General features: G+C 51.2%; 1 protein-coding gene across 1 annotated transcript in view; it reads left to right on the top strand.

The window, feature by feature from the left end:
• The window catches only part of TMPRSS13 (transmembrane serine protease 13), a 33,138-nt gene that overhangs the window by 11,749 nt on the left and 1,601 nt on the right, over nucleotides 1-19,788 (top strand). The window contains exons 2-12 of the mRNA XM_069553288.1: nucleotides 447-678; nucleotides 1,709-1,813; nucleotides 4,618-4,740; nucleotides 5,666-5,795; nucleotides 7,591-7,683; nucleotides 8,612-8,655; nucleotides 9,706-9,868; nucleotides 11,077-11,249; nucleotides 16,440-16,538; nucleotides 18,851-18,993; nucleotides 19,120-19,272. Coding sequence (XP_069409389.1) covers nucleotides 447-678; nucleotides 1,709-1,813; nucleotides 4,618-4,740; nucleotides 5,666-5,795; nucleotides 7,591-7,683; nucleotides 8,612-8,655; nucleotides 9,706-9,868; nucleotides 11,077-11,249; nucleotides 16,440-16,538; nucleotides 18,851-18,993; nucleotides 19,120-19,272 — 1,458 coding nt within the window. The remainder of the gene's footprint in view (nucleotides 1-446; nucleotides 679-1,708; nucleotides 1,814-4,617; nucleotides 4,741-5,665; nucleotides 5,796-7,590; nucleotides 7,684-8,611; nucleotides 8,656-9,705; nucleotides 9,869-11,076; nucleotides 11,250-16,439; nucleotides 16,539-18,850; nucleotides 18,994-19,119; nucleotides 19,273-19,788) is intronic.

The raw sequence follows: 19,788 nt of genomic DNA, 5'->3' as shown, positions 1-19,788 counted from the left end.
GGACACGACTGGAGAGACTTAGCAGCAGCAGCAGACACATGTAGCCCCTGGAGGAGGGCATGGCAGCTCACTCCAGTATTCTTATCTGGAGAATCCCAGGGACAGAGGAGCCTGGTGGGCTAGAGTCCATAGGATCACACAGAGCTGGACTGAAGTGCCTTAGCACAGCACAGCAGACACATACAGCCAAAGCAGATGCCCCGCGCTCTAGGCAGATGGCCCAGTGCCCTCTGCCCACCTCTCTGTAAGGGCAGAGACCACAGGGAGTTGGGGACAGCAGGCTCTGAGCTTTCTTTCCATCCTCAGACACTCTCTTCCCTGTTTGGGGGCTCTGCTCACCCCTTAGCCACCTGCCCCAGGACCTCTGTCTCCTGGGTCAGCAGGGCTGACTGCTGCATGAGTTAATAGAGGAGCAGCCTGAGGGACATCCTTCGATCTGCTTTCAGAATGCCTCCCTGGCAAGGACGCCTCCAGCCCGGGCATCCCCGGGCCGAGCACCCCCAGCCCGGGCATCACCTTCCAGGTCATCGTCTGGCCGGTCCTCGTCTACCGTGTCAGCATTGACATCATCTCCAACCCGAGTGTACCTTGTGAGAGCCACACCAGTGGGGACTGTCCCTGTCCGTGCGTCTCCTGCCGGGCCTGCAGCAGCCACCAGGGCCGCCAGGGAGAGCCCAGGTAAGGGGACTCCTGCAGGGAAGGCAGGAGGGACAGGGGAGCCATCGGAAGGCAGAGGGGGTGTGGTGCAGGTAAATCTCCAAGTTGGGCACTCTCTGCTTCTCCTCTAGTTCTTGGATGACAACGTCTGGGAAGGAGGGGGGATGGTTTGGATGGGCAGTGGGGGACCTGGGGAGGTGGGGGCAGAAAGGAACCATCACACACAAACCCAAGACAGTGGGAAATTGGGGCAAATGTGGCAAAGCATGAGAAATCAGGACCAACACAGCAGGCATGACTTTGGAGGCTGCACATACTGGGTCAAGGTGCAGATTTTGAGAGCCAGAGCTCCTGGTTAGAAACCAGGCCTCTTTCCTAGAGCTTCCCTGGAGGGTCTGCCAGGGAAGCTGGAGTCTACACGGGAGTACAGCGATGATCAAGGGCCTATCTGTGGGTGAAGGAACAAAGGGAGAGATTCTGATCAGGCAGGCACTCCCCACCCCCAACTTCCCAAGCTGGCCATTATGATTCAGCCCATACGGAGACATGCCAAATGGGCCTCAGGGACTGGCTCTGCCCTTAATGAAGCAGCCCTTTTGCCCCCATCCCAGCTTGCCCTCCTCTTGCCCTCGAGTTCAGTCTGCCCATCTTGCCCTCTGAAGAGTCAATGAGGCACTTTGGTATAGAGACCTTCGGCATCAAACACATTTCATTTGACTCCCTGTTCTGCCACTCACTAGCCAAGTAACCCTGAGCAAGTCATTTAACTTCCATGAACCTCAGCTTCCCCATCTATAAAATGGGTATAATAATGCCCAGTTCACACAGTTGCTGTCAGAATTAAATAAGATGCCACACATAAATGCCTAATGGGCCCATAATAGATGCTAAGTAAAAGGGAACTTGGTATCAGGCAGGGATGGTACCATATGCTGGGAGGAGAGGGCCTAACTGGGTCCTCCTGGACCAGCCTTCTTTCCCTACCCCATCTCCTCTCTGCCTGACTCCCCTCTCACAGTCACACCCTCCCCTGCTGCTGGCCTGCTCCTAGGTATCACCTTGCCCAAGTTCACCTGGCAGGAGGGCCAGAAGCGGCTGCCGCTCATCGGATGTGTCCTCCTTCTCATCGCCCTCGCGGTGTCGCTCATCATCCTATGTGAGTTTAACAGAGGGAGCAAGGCTGGCCCCTGGTCATTGCAGGGTGGAGTGGGGTTGGGGGATGGGGGCACTCAGCAGGGAGACAAAAGTAGGGAACACACACAGGCTGCCGTGTCCACAGAGGGACACTCTTACAAGTGGCCTTGAACCCTGGCACTTCCAGGCCCCTTGGCGGTGGGTGGGTTGAGAGGGTGGGAAGTCAGAGGAACCGGGAGTGGGTCCCTTCTGTAGTAGTTCACCAGTCTGAGCTTAGTTTCTGTGTCTTCAAATGGGATTAAATCCATTCATTCATTAAAATTAACATGTGCTTAGTAAAATATCCTGAAGATTTCACTGGGTTATGAGGAATAAATGAGCTAATGGCAGAGTGCCTGACACAAAATCCCCCTCTAAAAATGTGACTTATTTAAAAAACAAACACTTGCAACATTGATGAGGTAAAGGCCCCTTGGGCATTTTTTGGTTAATGAGATCAAGCGTTCAGGGGTCCAATCTCCCTGAAATCCACATCTTCTCGAAAAGACACTCAGGACCTGTGCCAGGGCTCCCTGCGGGGGTGTCTGCTCTGAGCCCAGCACAGTGGGAAGCAAAGGAGAGTACCCACTGTACCCCCCAGTCCTTGGGGCGAGTACAGTCCCCTGGGGGACAGAGATAGAAATGATTAAGGCCAAGTGGATTTGAGTATTACCAACAGGAAGAGAGGACAGCTGTGTGGGTACGGAGGCAGGGGGCAGTTCCTGAAGGCTGTGGGGCCAGATGAGGATCCAGAAGATGGCAGGGAGGGGAGGATCTCCTGGCAGGGCATCTAAGCGGGGTGAGCAGCTGCAGGAAGTGTCGGGGGGGGGGAGGCAAATGGACAAGTTGGCATGGGGAGGGACCCGATTCACCAAGGTGAATACTCATCTGGGGACCTGAAGGCTGTCCTTGGGTTGGGCATGGCTTGGCCACGTTGTAGAGAGCTTGAAGTGCCAGGCCAAGGGGTAAGGATTCTGTTACAGAGGCTGCACAGGGTGGTGAAGGGCAGGCTGGGTGACTACAGGGAAACACCCAGCTGGCAGGGCTGTTTGAGGAAGAGAATCGCGTGGAAAGAAGTAGCTGGTTACAAGTACAGCTTTAGGACCAGACAGACCTGCTGAAGCATCTTGGCGCAGCCACTTAAGTTAATGAACTTCCTGAGCCTCAGTTTCCCCGCCTGCTTGACAATGCGCATGAGGGTGTCAGCACAGAGCTTGCCTCGTGGCCCCCATGTGAACCTCCCACCAGGATGCTCGACCCTGTTCCCTCCCTTTCCCACACAAGGCACACGCTCCAGGGGAGGCCCCTAGCAGTGCACAGAGAGCACCAGGAAATAATCCAGGGGGAGGTGAGAGGGCAACCTGGGCAGGGGGGACTCTCAACATGATTTCACAGCATTTCCTTAAGTCCCCTGACCTCCGGACTTCCCAGGGAGGTCGTCACTGAGCAGCTTGGCAATGTGGTCAGGACTAGAGCCCCCGTCTCTTGAGAGCTCTCTGCTACACATCAAGGCGATCCCAGGAGCCTCGGTGCCCGGGATGGGGGTGGGGGGTAGAAAGACCACGGCACAGGAGGAAGGGAAGTCCAACAAGTTAGGGGGACTGGTGTCTGAACCAGGGAGGAGCAGTCACAGAGGGTGACCTCCAGATGGCGTGACAGCACAGTGGGGCCAGCGACAGAGGCCGGAGTCAGGGCTGAGAAACAGGTTGCAGACAGGAGGCAGGGTGAGGGGTCAGACCCTGGGCTTCCTCAGGCGTCCAAGGTGAGGAGTTTCCAGGCGGGAGGCATGACAACTCCCAGTATGGAAAGCGCTCTTAGGAGAAGTTGTGGAGCTGATGCTCACATATGGTTTGTTAAGCTGTCGGCTTTTCAACCCAACTTGTGCATTCGGGAATCAGCCACCTAGAGCTGCTCGCTGAGTGGGAAGACACTTATTTATTTTTGGCTGCCCTGGGTCTTCGTTTCCGTGTGTGGGCTTTCTCTGGTTGCGACAAGCGGTGGGCTACTCTTGGGCTGCGGTCCGTAGGTGTCTCATTGTCGTGGCTTCTCTTGTTCTGGAGCACGGGCTCTAGAGTGTGCGGGCTCAGTAACTGTGGCTTGTAGGCTTAGTTACCCTGAGGCACGTGGGATCTTCCTGGACCAGGGATCGAACCTGTGTCCCTGCATTGGCAGGTGGATTCCCAACCACTGGACGACCAGGGAGTCCTTGGGAAGACAGTTAAAGGCCTTGAGACAAGCAGTGGGGCAAGAACTGAGCCTAGGGGATAGCTCTTGTTTGGAGAAGAGGGAGGTGGAAGAAAATCTAGGCGCTTTTGAGGCTGGAAGGACAACCTCTGAGAAGACCAGACAGGCAGTGGCTGCAGATGTGTGTGCTACAACCTGCAGTGCATAGAGATGGTGAGGGTGCTGGACTGGGTCTGAGAAGGGGCCTCTGGGACACTGGAAAGGAAGATTTCTCAGAACAACACTCTGCCCAGCACATCAGGCAGGAGAACTTCCAGAGTATTACCCATCTCCACACCTCCCTCCCTTACTCTCTCTCTCTCGCTCTCTGAGTGGCTGCTTTTGAGTTTGCCTGGTGCTGTCCTGCTTGCAGAAGCTTTCTGGAACATTCCAGAGCATTCCTGAGCAGCCTTTCTCTCCATACAGATGGGGGACGAGAACCCCAGAGCCCAAGAGGGATTGCAGGTCGGTGTCTCAGAACCCCCAGGGCCTTGGGCTGCATCATGTCATGTCTCTCTGGGGCTAGCAATGACCCAGCTTCTGCTTCATGGTTTTTTTTTTCAGTTTACTTCTGGTGGGGCCACACAGGGGTCAATTACAAGGAGCCAAGAGAGAGCTGCCCCAGTCACGCTGTGCGCTGTGATGGAGTCGAGGACTGTAAGCTGAAGAGTGATGAGCTGGGCTGTGGTAAGGAGGTTGGGCGTGTGCGTGCGTTCATGCGTGCACTCTGGGGGCTGCAAACTGGCTATCAGCTCAAACGGGAGGTGACGGACAGAGACCTGGAGGATCTGGGTTCTAGTCATAATAGACTGGGGTCTGGAACCTGGCTTTGGGTGTGTCTTGGGCAAATCACTTACCTTCTCTGGGCTTCAGTTTCTTAATTTGCAAAATGTGTGGACTGGACAAGATGAGTGCTTCAAATAAAATCTGATAGCTCCCAGCAAAGCAGAGCTGCTCTGCAGCTGGAGACAAGGGTGGGGTCCGAAGGCCTGTCCGTGTACCCCTTCTCTTCACCCAGCAGGTAACCTCTGACCTGCCACCTCTATGGTTTCATGAAGGTCAGTTTGTAAATGAAGCTGCAGATGAGACAAAGACCTCTTTAAGTGCTGTCCTCAGTGGTTTTTACAAGTGTCGTCTATGTACAGCCCTGACGTGGGTGTCTGTGGGTACATAACCTGCCCCTTCCACCTGTGTGCATATGTGTGTTCTTGCCCATGACCACATCCATCTGTGACTGCACAGGTCTAGTGAGGACTCAGTTGGATCAAGGTTCCCCTTGTCACACTCTTATTTGGGCATGTCACTGCCCTCTTAGGGTAATGCCTTCTGGCAGTGCTCACCCCTTCTCCCAGCAAAGGCTCCTGGGTTCTGTTGAACAGAGAGCTCTCTGCTCCGCTCCAGCCCCTTGCCTTGGCTCTGCCCTCACCAAGCATCTTGGGCTCTGAGCACTGGCTGATGGCCATCCTGTCCCCAGCCAAGCTCCCAGACGTCTGCAAGGCCTCAGCAAGAAGCCTGGGGACAGGAGCATCTCAGAGCCTCGCTCAGTTCATTCCTCAAGAGCTTGGAGCCTCCCGGTGTTGAGGACCCACCTTGTCCTTTTCTTGACCGGCAGTGAGGTTTGACTGGGACAAGTCTCTGCTTAAAGTCTACTCTGGATCCTCCCATCAGTGGCTTCCCATCTGCAGTGACAGCTGGAATGACTCCTATTCGAAGAAGACCTGCCAGCAGCTGGGTTTCGAGAGGTACACCTTCCCCACCAGTCCTTGCTTCAGGGACGTCTCAGACTTTTCACACGGGCATCTCAGGCTCAATGAGGGTCACTCATACCAAGAAGACTCTTGGGGACCAGGGCTGAGGTCACGAGCTCATAGTGCCCTCAAGTTATTCAAAGGAACAGCATCCTGGGGAGCCCAGGTCTGGGGGCAAGATGTTTCCAGGAGGCCAAAGTAGTTATTAGCAGATTTGCAGCAGGATGGCACCCCATAGGGTTCTTTGCATCAAAGCACCCTTGTGCCCACGATCACATTCAATGGTCGTGGTGGCCTGTGAGGTGGGTGTGCATTTGGGCAGGTCTTGTCTTCTCCTCACATCTGATAACTAGCAGCTCAGGCTGGGCAAACCCTTCAGCGGACTCTGAGCAGCTGCAACTCGAGCTAGGACTCATCAAACGAAGAGTGAGATGGGCAGATGTGGCCAGGTAAAGTCCTTAGCACCTTTGACTCTAAAGATCTGAAACAGGAAGCTGGTACCAGTGGGTGGAGGAGGGAATGGGGTTTACCATGACCTTCCAGCTTGAAGGAGCCCTCCATACTCCCTTTTGGTCTGAGTTTCAAACCAAGTAGTTTGGGGGGGGGGTTCACTAATGTGTGTGAAGTTCTGGAGAGAGGGTTTATTAAGGATCTCACTGTGGGTTCTCTGCAGAAGAAGCACCTGGAAAACTAGGGCTTGGAGGCTAGGACTGAGAACCAGTTCTCTGCCCCCACATCAGAGTTCCGATCGTGAAAGATGACCTGGGTGACCTAGTTGGAAGATGACGGACATGGTTTATCATTGAGTTGTGTGACTTTATGCAAATGTGAACTTCCCTTGGACTTCAATAGACAGCGTCATTTATTCAAAGAATATTCATCGAGTTTTTATTATGTGCCAGACACCCAGACAAGATCCCTGTTGTGGGACAATCTCTGGTATGGTGTGGGCGAGAGAGGCTTTAACCAATAATCACAGCGCTGTGTGATGTGTAATGGAAAGAATATGTGGGAAGCATTATGTACACACAACAGAGAGGGTGCCTGACTGCACTTGGAGGTCAGCAGAGCAATGGAGGAAGAGCACCCACAAAGGCAAGCTTGCATGCAAGGGTGTCCCATGTCCTAGAAACGCACCACAGTGCCACACAGATAGCAGTCCATGGATCACACAGAGCAGAATCACCTGGGGTGCTTGTTAAAATGCACCCTGAAATCAAAATCTCTGGAATTAGGATTTCAAACACTTAACAACACCCCAGGGTGGTTCTTAGGCACACTCTGGTCTAAGGAGCTAAACGGTTCTCAGGCTTTAGTGTGCAAACCCATAACATGGAGTTCATTAAAATGAAGAGCATGGCTCAGCAGGTCTGGAGGGGATGCTGCTGCTGTGGGTCCATGGATCACAGTCCGGACAGGAAAGGGCTCAGTCCATGTTCCTCAAACTCCAGAGTGCAGCGGGATCACCTGGAGAGCCTGTTAAAACACAGAGCCAGAACTGTTGATTCAGCAGGTCTGAGGCAGGGCCCCCAGATTTGCATTTGTAACAAATTCCCAGGCAGTGCTAACATTGTCCCCTGAGATGGGACCATATTTTCAAAACTACTGGGCTAGTGTGTAAGGCGAGTGGGGGGAGTAGTGGAATATGTGTGTGGGGTCTGAGACCATTGGATTTTAACTGCCTCTGGCCTCTGCAGCAGGGCTGGCTGGGACTCTCATGCAGGCTCGGGGACCAGGGGTGGGCGCTTTCTCAAGGTGGTTCATTCGTCTCCCTTCTCCTCCCTTGCAGTGCTTACTGGACAACCAAAGTGGCCAATAGGAATGTTGGCAGCAGTTTCTCAGTCTCCGAATTTAACTCCACCATCCAGGAGAGCACCTACACGTATGTGGGGTGGGCGTGGCTATCTGCTGCCTCCAGGAGTCCTTCGTGAATGTCCAGAGCATCTCAGAAACAGCTCTCGTTCACTACCTGCCTCCTGAGTTGGAAGTCATCAAAACTTGGTGCACAGAGCACCTCAAAGTCAGGGGGGCCCAAAGAATTTACCTGGTTGCCAAAGACAATGAATAAACCGTGGGGCCACTGATCAGCCTGATGTTAGGACTGAAAGCTGCTGCAGGGAGGGTGCTTGGGGTGGAGGGGGAGAAACATCGCTGGGGTGGCAGTGGGGAGGGGGAGTGCCAGGTGCAAGGAGTCAGGGGCAGGGAGGCCCATCTGGGGAGCTTCACCCTCTCTTCCCCGCTGGGCCTCGCCACCTGTCACTCTGCACTGCAGCTGCTCTGGTCCCAACACCACTGGGTGGAGGGGGATGGGGGGCTCTCCAACAGCTAGCAGTGTTTACCTGGGGAGAGGAGAGAAGAAACCAGGCTGTGAGAGAAAAAGGCGTGGAGAGGGAAGGAAGGCAAATGAGCTTCCTCCTGGATTCCTGCTTTGTGCTGGGTGGTTCACGTGCTGCATTGCTGGCAGAGCGTTGAGCAAGTGTCAGAGGAGAGCTGAGCCACATGTTTAGCTGCAGAAAGATGCTGGGACAGTGAAGTCATGAGTTCAGAAGACATGACCTAGCCTGTATGTGCAACCTGCCACAAAAAAACTGGGAGATGGGGAGAAGGGTGGGGCTGGTTCGCAGTAAGCCATCCCTGTCTCTAGAGAAAGCACAGGAAGGGTCTGTCCTACTGGGAGGGAGAAAGGTCAGAATCTCCACCTTCTTGTGCAAAGGGAATAGGATAGAACTTAGCAGGGGCCAATCATGGAAGGCTTCCTGGAGGCGGTGGCTGATGCACCCTTTTCTCAACTTTTGTATATTCTCCTGCAGGTCTGATTGCCCTTCCCAGCAGTATGTCGCTCTACAGTGTTCCCGTAAGAAGACACTCTTCCTCCTGGATTGTGGCCTGTGTGGGGTGGGAGTCAGGGGACAGAGGGATGGAGTCCCTGTGAGGAAGAGAGCCAACCCTGGGGATCAGAGCCAGGAAGAGGGGCTTGAGCAGCAGCCCTGTTTCAGGGCCAGGGTGCCTGCAAGTCATCTGGATAGACACTCTCAGGGCAGCATTTCCCCTTCTGACTCTGCCCAGCCCAGCAACCTCATCATTCAAGTGTCTTGGATTCTGGGCAGGGGGCAGAGGATTGAGAGAGCATGTCAGAGCTCATGGTAGGTGAAGAGCTGGTATTAAATCTTGGGTCTGACCACAGGGCCCAAACCGTTAACCAGTCCACGAGTGCTGCGTCCTCATGATGAACAGGTGGGGTGCCCCCCTGAGCAAGTGGGCACAGTGCTATGGACAGAGTCCCCTCAGACCCCTGCTGGCTCTTCACTCTCTCCTCCTTCAAAGAGAAAGGAAACTCTGTGCATGATCTCAGGGGATGACTCACTCTGGAACATGTTTGGAAATGTTCCCCTGGGGCACAGGGTCCCCAACAGCACTAAATGACCCCCTGAGAAACCATGTGAGCACCAACTACTTGTGCATCATGGGAAGGAATTTTCTTCTTCGTTTTGAAATGATCCAAATCACATTGCTCATCAGTTCAGGGTTGTGTTAGACTTGGTCTGTTTTCCAAAGCTCTTGACAGCAGCCCTGGGGTTCACCATTGTGACCCTAACGCCTGGCACATCACCCAAAGCAGGGGGTGCTTAGGAAGCATTTGTTGAATTACTAGAACAATAAATGAGTGGGAGGAAAGAGGATATTTCCTAGGATCAGACTTTCTACTGGATGATCCCAGAAAGCTAACCCACCATGTGGGAGCTCTGTGTTGGTGGAAAATAGCTGTGCTGAATCAGATTAAGTGGGCAAAGCGGCCTCCGTGGGTGGGTGGTGCCCTCATGCCTGAGCTTCTCTGGGCCTAGGAGCACGGTAGCAGCTCTAAGAAAAGCCGACTTCATAGTTCATCTCTTCGGCTTCTCTCCAGACTGTGGACTGAGGGCCATGACCGGGCGGATCGTGGGAGGGGCACTGGCCCCAGAAAGCAAGTGGCCTTGGCAAGTTAGCCTGCAGTTCTCCCATACCCACATTTGTGGGGGCACGCTGATCGATGCCCAGTGGATTCTCACCGCTGCCCACTGCTTCTTTATGTAAGTGCCCGAGGGCGCCATGATGAGACGCGGCTGAGGGTCTGGATGCCAGGAAGGGCTGAGGGCAGACTGACTTCTCTCTGTGGAGGGGGACTTTGGTTGCAAGCCTGGCCCCGAGGACTGGGTGGCACATGTGTGGTGAGGACCACGATTCGGTCCTGGGAGTATGAATTGGGGTTACTTATCCTGAGCTAGTGCAGAGTGAGAAAATACCATTGCTGGCTTCAGGGGAGAGAGAGGGGAAGGTAGACAGGAGGAATTTGGAGCCTGCCCTAAAGAACAGGGTGAAATAAAGAGGTTTGGGGCTTGTGGCTGCTTTCAAAACCTGGAAGTTACAGAAGAGGAGCTGGAGACACTGGGAATGCTGTCCCGGAAACTGCGGGCAGGACAGAGCAGTCAGCTTTCAACAGGCACCAGCCAGGCTTGTCCTTCGAGTTGGTGGACAGGAAAGGGCTGGGAGATGAGGCCTCAAGGGCACCGGCTTCCCCAGCAGTGAGTCTTCAGTGGGTCACTTTGTCCTGTCGAAAGCCTCATTTCTGCTGAGAATACTACCACTGAGATGTGTCCCGTCCACTTCACTGGATCCTTGGTGGCATCCAGAGGAGACAGTGGGGCCAGTGGTTCCAGAAGTCTTACTCGTCTCCTCCCATTCTCCATTTTAAAATTTTATTTATTTATTCATTTATGGCTCCACTGGGTCGTCATTGCTGCATGTGGGCTTTCTCTAGTTTCAGCGAGCCGGGGCTACTCTCTAGTTGCGATGCATGGGCTTCTCATTGAGGTGGCTTCTCTTGCTGCGGAGCAGTGCTGGGGCTTCAGTAGCTGCGGCACATGGATTTGTGGTTCCCAGGCTTTAAAGCGCAGGCTCAACAGATATGGCACATGGGCTTAGCTGCTCCTCGGCATGTGGGATCTTCCTGGACCGGGGATCGAACCTGTGTCTCCTGTATTGTGGCTTTACCACTGAGCCACCAAGGAAGCCCCCATTTTCTATTGTAAGGTACAGAACCACCAGTTCAGAGCAGCTTTCTGAAAGTAGAGGATTGTTCTAGACCCCTGGGCTAAGATAGAGTGCCCCCTCCAGAGGTCACTTCATCCATCCTCCTGCCTCCAAGCTGGTGCTCTGGCTGAAGCTCCTTGTGTGCAGCAGATGTTGCCAGGACCTCTGCCAGGTGGTAACTGGCCCGTGCTCTCTGTGGCTTTGGCAGTACCCGGGAGAAGATCCTGGAGGGCTGGAAGGTGTACGTGGGCACCAACGACCTGCACCACCTGCCCGAGTCAGCCTCCGTCGCCCAGATCATCATCAACAGCAACTACTCAGATGACCAGGATGACTATGACATCGCCCTCATGCGGCTCTCCAAGCCCCTGACCCTGTCCGGTGAGTGAGCCCCCTGCTCAGCCAGCACCCCTCGGTGCCGAGCCTTTGCACTTAGCAGCATCCACAAACCCATCCCAGGGTCCAGAGCTTCAGCATGGCAGATGTCAGTCTTCGAGATCATTTGGTGGAACTCTGTATTACAGTTGGGAGAACTGAGACCGGGAGGTTGGAAATAAACTTGCCCCAGTGACTCCTCTTCTATTGCAAGTTGGTGACAGAGCCAGGGTTTACGTACTGGGCTTCATTAAGATAAACAGATCGAATTGTTTCACTGGTATATTCAGCACTTAACAGAGGCCAGACACCATGGTGAGTGTTTTACATCTACAGCTTCATATTCTCTTCACTACCAGATCCTGTGAAGCAGGTACTATTATTAGCTTCATTTTCCCTTTGAGAAGACCTTTAGAGAGAGATAATTTCCCGAGGTCATGAAGTAATAAGGAGCAGCTTCAGGACTGGGTCCAGGTGGGTCTGCCTCACAGGCAATGTTCTTCCCACGCTGCTCTGTGCTGGCAAATTGCCAACACCGAAGTTGCGAACACAAGCAAAATACCGACGCAACCAAACAGCCAACTGCTCAAAGGATGGAGCTGAGACCTTGAGAACTAAATGGGGCTACAGAAAGGAAATGCTACCGAAATTCTCAGGAGGAGATCAGTTTTCGTTCATTAGTTCATCCGCGCATTTGTTCAGGTATCAAATACAGTGTGTACTACCTAGCGGCTCTGCAGTTCCCCTGCAAAGAGAACAACAGCCGCTTAGAAGCTAGTGATGTGATGTCAGGGGCCACCGCGGGAGCGGGGTACGGTGGCACAGATGTGGGCACCTAATCAGTCTTGGCAGGCTAGAGAGGCTTCCGGAAGCCTCGGAGGGCTCTCTGGTTAGTCCAGCCTTTCTGGCGCTCTGGGCCTGTGAGCTGGCCTTTCCTGGCACATTAATTGCGGAGGCGGGGTTGGTCCTGAGTCAGAGCAGATAGCTCGTCAGAGTGGTGTGGGGAGGAGTCCAATCCCCAACACAAGATTCGGTTGGGTGGGGCCAATCCAGAGCCACGCCCACCTCCAGCCACGCCCACGCTGCGGGCCCTCTCTGCCCTCTGCCTGCCACCCCCCACCCCCCACCCCGCCCCCAACATCCTTGTCTGCGGAGCCTCGGACTGTGAGGGGAGGGGTGCCCTACTGCCCCTGCCTTGCCCCCCTCATGCACACATAAAAGGGGGCAGGCAGTCTGCAGGACCAAAACAGGCCTTCCCAACCTTGTCAAACACAGACTCCATTTGGCTAACCATCCGGACCTCGTTTGCCATCAACCCAAACCCCCATTAATATTATCTGAAATTCCAAATCTAATTAAATAATTTGTAAAATGAAATTTAACTTATTATAGCATTATATATGCTTTTCAGACTACAGCAGTCCCTCCCTATACTCTGATAGCCACCCCTCCCTGCCCTTCACTTCTGGTCAAGAAGCATCTTTGTAGCATCATAAATCACAGCTAGGATTTATGTAGTCCTGAGGTCAGACCATGTGCCCTGGTTTTTGGTTTAGAAATCAGAGCAGATTTTCTTAAACTGCCTGGTAGACTGAGCACTTTGAAGTCACTGTACTAGCTGAGAAAGCTTGTGGAAACTCACGGATAAATTTAATTACTCTATAAAAACACAAGTAGATATATACTAGTGTTACATGTTTTTAAGACTGTATGTCTCCAAAATAGGTATAGACTAATTTTTTTTTTGCTATACAGTAGGTTCTTGTTATTTATTTTTTAAATTAATTTATTTGTTTATTGAAAGATAATTGCTTTACAGAATTTTGTTGATTTCTGTCAAACCTCAACATGAATCAGCTATAGGTATACATATATCCCCTTCCTTTTGAACTTCCCTTCCATCTCCTGCCCCATCCCACCCCTCTAGGTTGATACAGAGCCCCTGTTTGAGTTTCCTTAGCCATACAGAAAATTCCCATTGGCTTATCTATTTTACATATGGTAATGTAAGTTTCCATGTTACTCTCTCCATACATCCCACCCTCTCCTCCCCTCTCCACAGGTCCATAAGTCTATTCTCTACATCTGTTTCTCCATTGCTGCCCTGCAAGTAAATTCTTCAGTACCATTTTTCTAGATTCCATATATATGCATTAGAATATGATATTTATCTTTCTCTTTCTGACTCCACTCCATATAATAGGTTCTAAGTTTATCCATCTCATCAGAACTGACTCAAAGTCATTCCTTTTTATGGCTGAGTAATATTCCATTGTGTATATGCACCACAGCTTCTTTATCCATTCATCTGTCGATGGACATCTAGGTTGCTTCCATGTTCTAGCTATTGTAAATAGTGCTGCAGTGAACAATGGGATATATGTGTCTTTTTCAATTTTGGTTTCCTCAGGGTATATGCCTAGGAGTGGAATTGCTGGGTCATATGGTTGGGCATGACTGAAGCAACTTAGCAGCAGCAGCAGCATGGTGGTTTTATTCCTAGTTTTTTAAGGAATCTCCATACTGTTTTCCATAGTGGCTGTATCAATTTACATTCCCACCAGCAGTGCAAGAGCATTCCCTTTTCTCCACATCCTCTCCAGCATTTATTGTTTGTAGACTTTTTGATGATGGCCATTCTGACCAGTATGATGTGATATCTCATTGTAGTCTTGATTTGCATTTCTCTAATTATGAGCAATGTTGAGCATCTTTTCATGTGTTTGTTAGCCATCTGTATGTTTTCTTTGGAGAAATGTTTGTTTTTCTGGTATTGAGTTGTATGAGCTGCTTGTATATTTTGGAAATTAACCCTTGGTCAGTTGTTTCATTCGCTATTATTTTCTTGCATTCTGAGGGTTGTCTTTTCACCTTGCATATAGTTTCCTTTGCTGTGCAAAAGCTTTTTAGTTAATCAGGTCCCACTTGTTTACTTTTGTTTTTATTTCCATTACTTGAGGAGATGGGTCATAGAGTATCTCGCTTTGATTTATGTCATCAAGTGTTCTGCCTATGTTTTCCTTTAAGAGTTTTGTTTCTGGTCTTACATTTAGGTCTTTAATCCATTTTGAGTTTATCTTTGTGTATGGTGTTAGGAAGTGGTCTAATTTCCTTCTTTTACATGTAGCTGTCCAGTTTTTCCAGCACCATTTACTGAAGAGGCTGTCTTTGCCTCACTGTATAGTCTTGCCTCCTTTGTCAAAAATAAGGTACCCATAGGTGCATGGGTTTATTTCTTGGCTTTCTATCTTGTACCATTGGTCTATATTTCTGTTTTTGTGCCAGTGCCGTACTGTCTTGATGACTGTAGCTTTGTAGTATAATCTAAAGTCAGGAAGCTTGATTCCTCCAGCTCCATTCTTCTTTCTTTCTCTTTCTTCTTTCTCAAGACTGCTTTGGCTATTCAGGGTCTTTTGTGTTTCCATATGAATTGTGAAATTTTTTGTTCTAGTTCTATGAAAAATGTCATTGGTAATTTGACAGGGATTGCATTGAATCTGTAGAATGCATTTGATAGTATAGTCATTTTCACAATATTGATTCTTCCTACCCAGGAACATGGAATATCTCTCCATCTGTTTATGTCATCTTTGATTTCTTTCATCAGTGTCATAATTTTCTGTGTACAGTTCTTTCATCTCCTTAGGTAAGTTTATTCCTAAATATTTAATTCTTTTTGTTGCAATGGTGAATGGGATTGACTTCTTAATTTCTGTTTCTGACTTTATATTGTTAGTATATAGAAATGCAAGTGATTTCTGTGTATTGATTTTATATCCTGCAACTTTGCTAAATTCGCTGATTAGCTCTAGTAATTTTCTGTTACTATCTTTAGGGTTTTCTATGTATGGTATCATGTCATCTGCAAACAGTGAGAGATTTACTTCTTCTTTTCTGATCTGGATTCCCTTTATTTCTTTTGCTTCTCTGATTGCTGCAGCTAGGACTTCCAGAGCTATGTTGAATAATTTTGGGGAAAGTGGACACCCTTGTCTTGTTCCTGATCTTAGAAGGAATGCTTTCAGAGGCATAGACTATTTTAAGTCATATTTTGTGGTTTTGGTTGTTAATTAGTGCCATGCCTTCATTTATTTTTTTGTTTACACTCTAGCAGATAAATGTGTTAGACTCCCAATTTATAGGAAAAAAATTTTACATTTATCCTCCCTCCCTCCCTCTCTGCCCCCTCACTCCCTTCCTCCTTCCCTCCTCCTCCTTCCTAAGAGCACTTTATATGTATCAGGCACAACTCTAGGTACAGGAATCTGCAGCATGCATAACAATTATGAACACGGCAAATATCCTCTTCAGGGCTTCCTCAGTGGCTCAGGGGTAAAGAATCTGCCTGTAATGCAGGAGACGTAGGGTCATGAGACTTTGATCCCTGGGTCATGAAAATCCCCTGGAGAAGAAAATGGCAACCCACTCCAGCATTCTTGTTTGGGAAATCCCTTGGACAGAGGCGCCTGGTGGGCCACAGTCCATAGGGTTGCAAAAGGGTCAGACTAAGCGACTAAACAACAGCAAATATCCTTTCTATCAACTCTTTTCTTGTAAACTGGTCGATGCTCTAATCCACAGGGGAACACTAGTCCTCAGAGCGAATTTAGGAACTGATACACAGTAGCACCTTCTATACGATTCTGAGTGCAGGAGCGAGTGAGCAGCAGTTTAGTGGGCTGTGCCTCTAGGGATTCACTCTTCCCACTTGGAGAGGTTGTCTCACCCTGGAGGGAGAGTTTCAGGCCCTGGCTAACCAGGGGTGCCCTCTCCAGACCAAGCAGGACCCACCACTGACACATCATGGCAATAATACCTGGCATTTAGCCGGTGCTGCATCTTGCTCTGGGGGACAGATGTGGAAGAGACTCAGCGAGGACAGCTGCTTTTGGAGTGGAGACACCCTCAGCCACCCAGTGTCAGCTTGGCACAGGGAAGCTCCAAGGCACATGTATATGCCCACATGGCGCCCACTGACAAGTCAGTATGTCTGGGGGACTCTGAGTACGCTGAAGACTGGAGGGTCAAGATGAAGTGACTGAGTTTCTTGCCTGGTCAATTGAAGGCCTTGAAAGATTCAGGAGCACCCTATGGGGAAGGAGGATGTCCTAGGATGTTGGTACTCCTGTCGCTCCACACACCCCTCCAAAACCTCCAGCCTCTTCCCTTCGCTGATGTCTTGAGGTCTTGTTGCAGCTCATGTCCACCCTGCCTGCCTCCCCATGCACGGACAGACCTTCGGCCTCAATGAGATCTGCTGGATCACAGGCTTTGGCAAGACCAAGGAGACAGATGGTGAGAGGCAGATGCTAGACTCTGTGTGTGTGTGTGTGTGTGTGTGTGTGTATGTGTTTGACTTATACATGTGTTTCTTTTCTTTTTTCTTTTACTTGTATTTTTTTGTGGCTTTTATTTTTGGGCCATAAGTTTTGTTTCTTCAGGATCTTCTGGGGTATCTTTTTCTTCTGTGCAACCTCCACTTCTGGTTTAGGAAAATCTGCCCTTTTTTTAGTAAGGATCATCTCCATGTGGCAGGGAGAGCTCATGTATGGGTTGATTCGACCCATAAGCTCTGTTAAGTCCTGTGCTCCATCTTGAGGGCTTTGCTCACTTGGGTGTGCTCAATGACCAGAGAATCTGTATCTAAGCCCTTAAGTTCGGCATTACTCTCTGTATTTTTGAGCACTTGCTATAAAAACTCAGCACTCTTCTTGGGCCACTGATTCTTTCTAGCCCCACTGTTTGACCTGAGCACACGTATCAGCTCCATTATTGTGACGATGGAATGGAACATGCTGATTCTTCAAAGTGACACCCTTCAGATACTTGGTGGTTTTACAGATATGCATACCTTTAATGGCCTGGGCAGTTTCATCAGTGTTCTTAGAGTGAACATGAGGATTTGAACCTCTTGATTTGCACAATTTTGTGGTGTTTTCTGGATCAAGTGACTAGTGAACCATTTTTAGAGGTCATCTCAGGTTGCTTATCAGAAAAACTATACATGTGCTTCTGTGTATGGGGTGATATGTAGGGGTATAGAGATGAGGGTCTACCTAGATGAGGGTTTGGGTATATAGATTCATGGGCCTGGATGTGAATGTGTGTATATATACACCTGCATATACATCAAAGCCAGGCTTCTCTGGTGGTTCAGTGGTAAAGAGTCTTCTGGCAATGCAGCACACACAGGTTCAAACCCTGGGTTGGGAACATGCCCTGGAGGACGGCATGGCAACCCACTCCAGTATTCTTGCTGGGAATTCTTGCATGGACAGAGGAGCCTGGTGGGTTATCAGGCCGTAGGGTTGCAAAGAGTTGGGCATGACTGAAGTGATAGCATGCATGCAAGTGCGCTATAGGGTAAGCACTGGGTTGGGCATTTTTGCCTAATTTGGGGTCCGGAAGCCTACTGGTGATGATCAGGGGGGGCTTTTGGCAATGGTTACAATGGGACTCAGTCAGTTTTGGAGGTGGCCTTGGTTCTGGGCTCCATGTCTGTGGCCTTGGTGCAAAGCCTTGCACCTGTGATCTTGGGATAGGACTCCACAGATTATCTTAATAACCTCATCTAGAAAGAGTCAATAGACTGAGCCTAAAGCTATAGTTGATGAAGAAATGAAGAAGCAGCAGCCACTCATTCTGGCTGGAAGAGGGGGCCCTTTGGTCCTTTTGTGATGTGGCCTACTTTGTTTTTGTCTGGGCTAAAACAAGGTTAGAAAGTGGTTTGGTCTTCCCTCACTTCATCGTGATTACTGGGCGGCCTTATCTGGTGTCAGTTCTGTCGGACTGTGGATACTGGGCAGGAAAGCACAGCAGTCAGCTGGCCTTACCGTGAGACTCGTGAGGCTGGCCACTGCAGGTGTCAAGACCTTGCTCGTGGGATGAAGTGACTGGCTGGGAGCAGCCTTGTTCTGACCTTAGCTCTCTAACTGACTACCTGGGTGACTGTGCATGCCTGCCCAGTCGCTTCAGTCATGTCTGACTCTCCGCAACCCTATGGACTGTAGCCCACCAGGCTCCTCTGTCCATGGGATTCTCCAGGCAAGAATACTGGCGTGGGTAGCCATGTGCTCCTCCAGGGGATCTTCCTGACCCAGGGATCAAACCTGCATCTCTTATGCCTCCTGCATTGGCAGGTGGGTTCTTTACCACTAGTGCCACCCGAGACTGTGGGCAAGTCCTTCTTCAGCCCCAGATTTCTCCTTCTGTAAGTGGGTTCACCACACCTGCTCTCCTTAAAGCACATCATTTAAAGCACCCAAAGGCAAATGAAGTGATCTCTTGTGTTGACTGAAAAGTTCTTTCGGGTCTTCCGTTCAATCTTTTCTGTTTTGAATACAGAAAAGCATTGTGCGCATGTCAGGCAGCCTGATAGGCTTGTGTGTTTGTCTCTGTGTGTGTGTCTCTGTTCTGTGTAGTGATTTGTGTCTGATGTGAGGCTGTGTGTGCCCCTGTGACGTGGGTGGCCCACCATGGGAATGGTGCCCTCCGCGCCTGGAAGGTTGCCAGTCTGGGGCCTGGGCTGGGCGGCTGGAAGGCCTCAGAGCCGCCCGGAGTCTCACTCCCTTCCCACCCTCTCTCTCCTCCACCCCACTGCGCTGAAGAGAGGACTTCCCCTTTTCTCCGGGAGGTGCAGGTCAACCTCATTGATTTCAAGAAGTGCAACGACTACTTGGTCTACGACAGCTACCTTACCCCAAGGATGATGTGCGCGGGGGACCTGCGAGGAGGCAGAGACTCCTGCCAGGTGGGCTTGCTTCTGCGTGGGGCTCAGGTCCTGGGACCCAGAGGGAAGGGAGGAGAGTCGGGGGCCCACCGTCTCCTGCGCAAGGGCCACCTTTCCCACACTGCTGATGTGCATGCTCCCTCGCAGGGAGACAGCGGGGGGCCTCTGGTCTGCGAGCAGAACGGCCGCTGGTACCTGGCAGGAGTCACCAGCTGGGGCACGGGCTGCGGCCAGAGGAACAAACCCGGCGTGTACACCAAGGTGACCGAAGTGCTCCCCTGGATATACAGCAAGATGGAGGTGAGAGCCCTGCTGGGGGCATGCTCCTGGCAGGCGGCGACCCCCAACGGTGGGGTGCCTGGAAGCGAGCCTGGCCTTTCCCCGGGGTCTCAGCCAGGTCTCCACACCACCTGCCTTTGGGGGGTGTTCAAAAGTTGCCAGGAGAGGACAGGACAGGTGTCAAATGTTAGCCAACCCTAGCTGCCTGGACTTCTTCCCCTCCTTTTCCTCCTGCAAAACAGAGCTCAGAGGATTGGAAAGGGGCGAGGGCCGGCCCCCAGGATCCCTCTCCTCTCCCCAGCAATGGACAGTTGTGAATTCACACACGGAGTTGGGGAGGCCTCCCCTCCTTGGCAGGAGGTTGGACTCCCAGGAAACTGGGCATTGGGAAGGAGAGGTCTACCCCACCTCTGCTGACCCAGTCCAGCCCCTGCCTCCCCTGGACCCCCATCCTTCCTGTAGCTGTGCCCGCCCTTCCCTTCTCCACCCAGGCAGTGAGAGCTCGGGTAGAGGTGGGGAAGTCTGCTCTGGAAATCC

This window comes from Ovis canadensis, chromosome 15 (assembly GCF_042477335.2).
Source record: "Ovis canadensis isolate MfBH-ARS-UI-01 breed Bighorn chromosome 15, ARS-UI_OviCan_v2, whole genome shotgun sequence".
Lineage (NCBI taxonomy): Eukaryota > Metazoa > Chordata > Mammalia > Artiodactyla > Bovidae > Ovis > Ovis canadensis.
Note: the sequence above shows the minus strand (reverse complement) of the source record. Positions and strands in the feature narration are given on the sequence as shown.